The sequence below is a fragment of the Sinocyclocheilus rhinocerous genome, unplaced genomic scaffold, assembly GCF_001515625.1.
Source record: "Sinocyclocheilus rhinocerous isolate Xijiao unplaced genomic scaffold, SAMN03320098_v1.1 scaffold1254, whole genome shotgun sequence".
Classification (NCBI taxonomy): domain Eukaryota; kingdom Metazoa; phylum Chordata; class Actinopteri; order Cypriniformes; family Cyprinidae; genus Sinocyclocheilus; species Sinocyclocheilus rhinocerous.
In genome coordinates, this window is record NW_015643643.1 from 154,709 (window position 1) to 157,136 (window position 2,428).

The 2,428-nt window shown below is 35.6% G+C and overlaps 2 protein-coding genes across 2 annotated transcripts in view; both read left to right on the forward strand.

Moving 5' to 3' along the window:
• Positions 1-1,320, forward strand: part of LOC107757637 (progesterone-induced-blocking factor 1-like) — a 3,496-nt gene extending 2,176 nt beyond the window's left edge. Inside the window, exon 3 of the mRNA XM_016575176.1 lies at positions 1,161-1,320. Coding sequence (XP_016430662.1) covers positions 1,161-1,320 — 160 coding nt within the window. The remainder of the gene's footprint in view (positions 1-1,160) is intronic.
• A 237-nt stretch (positions 1,321-1,557) lies between these two features.
• The window catches only part of LOC107757638 (progesterone-induced-blocking factor 1-like), a 51,613-nt gene continuing 50,742 nt past the window's right edge, over positions 1,558-2,428 (forward strand). The window contains exons 1-3 of the mRNA XM_016575177.1: positions 1,558-1,584; positions 1,654-1,787; positions 2,126-2,234. Of these exons, the coding sequence (XP_016430663.1) occupies positions 1,558-1,584; positions 1,654-1,787; positions 2,126-2,234 (270 nt within the window). The remainder of the gene's footprint in view (positions 1,585-1,653; positions 1,788-2,125; positions 2,235-2,428) is intronic.

Below are 2,428 nucleotides of genomic sequence, written 5' to 3' on the forward strand. Positions count from 1 at the left end.
AATCCTTTCTGGATTACAATCCGCCATCAAAATGATACATTTAATTATTCCAGCTGCTGTGAGAAAAGGCTATAAATGATCGGCCACCTGCAGGATCCTCACATGCGATAGCCTAGTAGCCAGGACAACTTATTTATGTTTACAGAAGTGACGTAATGACGCAGTGCCATGCTCGAATTTCCCGTGAAAACCTACCCGTACCACTGAAATTAGAAAACATTATTATAAGCTGACCCTTGTGAATCGGGCTAAAGTAAGGTGATAGTTTCGAACACTGGCTGGTTATGTACTTGCTCAAATATTGATTTCGGATCATTTACTGCAGCTTTAACTTATCTAAAATATATATTTTTAAATGGAACCGTTTATTGAAGCTTTAGAGAAAATATAAAATAAAATGTTTGCACACTTTGCATATGTGTTTTATCATATTTGATACAACAGGCTTTTAGGGCTCATATATAGTATGATATAGTGAGAATATGGAGCTCATACTCGAGGAGGAAAAAACACCAATGATATCCAATTTGGTGCAGATGTTGTTATTTATATGGCCAAAAAAATAAGTTTGATAGCTTGTAATGTAAATCAATGAGATCTTTATAACAGAATAACAGATTACTTACATAAAATGCCTGTAAATATCAGTTGTCACTCTATATCTCCCAAGAATATGTCTTAGTACGATGATATTTAAATGCTCAGAATTATGATCAAAGCTCTATAGTTTTTTTAATGTGGAGGCAAAACATACCATGCAATGCAATACAATGATGATTATAAACGAACAAATTAACCTTCCTCAAAAGCCTGATGTATCATATTTGATATTCACATTTTAATATAATAAAAAAAAAATGCTTAATCAAGTAGTGCTTAATAAAGTAAACCTACATTGCTGCAGTCCAGTCAATGTTAATTTTGAAATATTCCTACTTTTAATTTGTAAAAATTAGTAAAGATTTCACAGCAAAGGGGCTGAAGACATTTTACTTGCTAAAAAAGTATGAAGTCTTAATCAGACGACACAAGGCATGTAGAAGATTGTGCACAACAGGATTTTCAACAAAGTTTTTTGATCATGTTTGTCATTAAGAGATCTTATAAATTCATATATACAGTAGGCTTTATAGGGTTGAATGTGTCTTCTGCTTATGCAGGAAGCAGCAAGTCTTGAGGAAGCAGGAGATGGACACCATCATGCTCAGACAGAAGCAGCTGGAAGAGACAAACCATCAGCTGTGTGATCGAGCAGGTGATCTCCGCAGGAGCTTGAGGGACCTGGAGCTGTCTGAGGAGATTTTTAATTTTTTTCCCTAAATGTATGTTATAATTTTATTTGAACAATTCTTCTGTGCATATGTTTAATTTTGTTTAATGTTTAACCTTGTAAGATTTAATCAAAATGGACATTTAATCAAAGTGGTTTTCTAATGAAAGCGACAGACTTCTCTCTGGTGATATATGTATCATTTAGTCCGCTTTAACAGCTTAAGCAGTTGTGAGTTGGAAGATGTCAACTATTTTGATTGGCTGTTCTAATTTGCACTGGTATAAATGCAGAATCAAGTATTCCAGATAACGGTGAAATAATCTTTCTTATTGGCATTTCTGTTATTTACATTTATTGTTGCTTTCCCATATCCCAACCAGAGCTATGAGGAAGAGAGGAGAGCGCGCTCAGAGCTGGAGATCCGCTGTCAGAGAGTCACGCTGGAACTTGCTGACACCAAGCAGCTTATTCAGGAAGGAGACTACAAACGAGAGAACTATGACAAAATCAAACGGTGAGTGAAATGTCCTGCATTGTTTTTGTGAGTCCACAAGACCAGGCAACCATGCCATGCACACAGGACACAGTCTCAAAGCTAGCTATATAGAGCTCAAATCATTTTATTAAAATATTATTTTAATGCATTGGCAGCCCTAATTTTAGTATCCCCTGTCCACATGTACACTCCATTCAAAAGATTTTTACATTATTACAAAAACAAAAACAAAAAAAGATCAAATAAATGCAGCCCCGTTGAGCAAAAGAGACTTCTTTCAAAAACATTACAAACGTTCTAATGCTGTGGTTGTGTGTGCATAATTATGAATATAACCTCTCTTACTGTGTCCACAGAGAGAGAGATGGGTATGAAACAGAGGTTAGAGAGTTGAGGAAGAAGTTGGAAATGCTGGACCTCACACACACTGCCCTGACCAAAGAGAGGAATGACTTAAATAAGGAGGTAAGATGACTGACAGACCAGCATATCCATTAGGCCATGTTTAAAGGGGTCATATGATGTTGCTAAAAAGAACATTATTTTGTGTATTTGGTGTAATGAAATGTTTATGCGGTTTAAAGTTAAAAAAACACATTATTTTCCACATACTGTACATTATTGTTTCTCCTCTATGCCCCGCCTTTCTGAAACGCGTC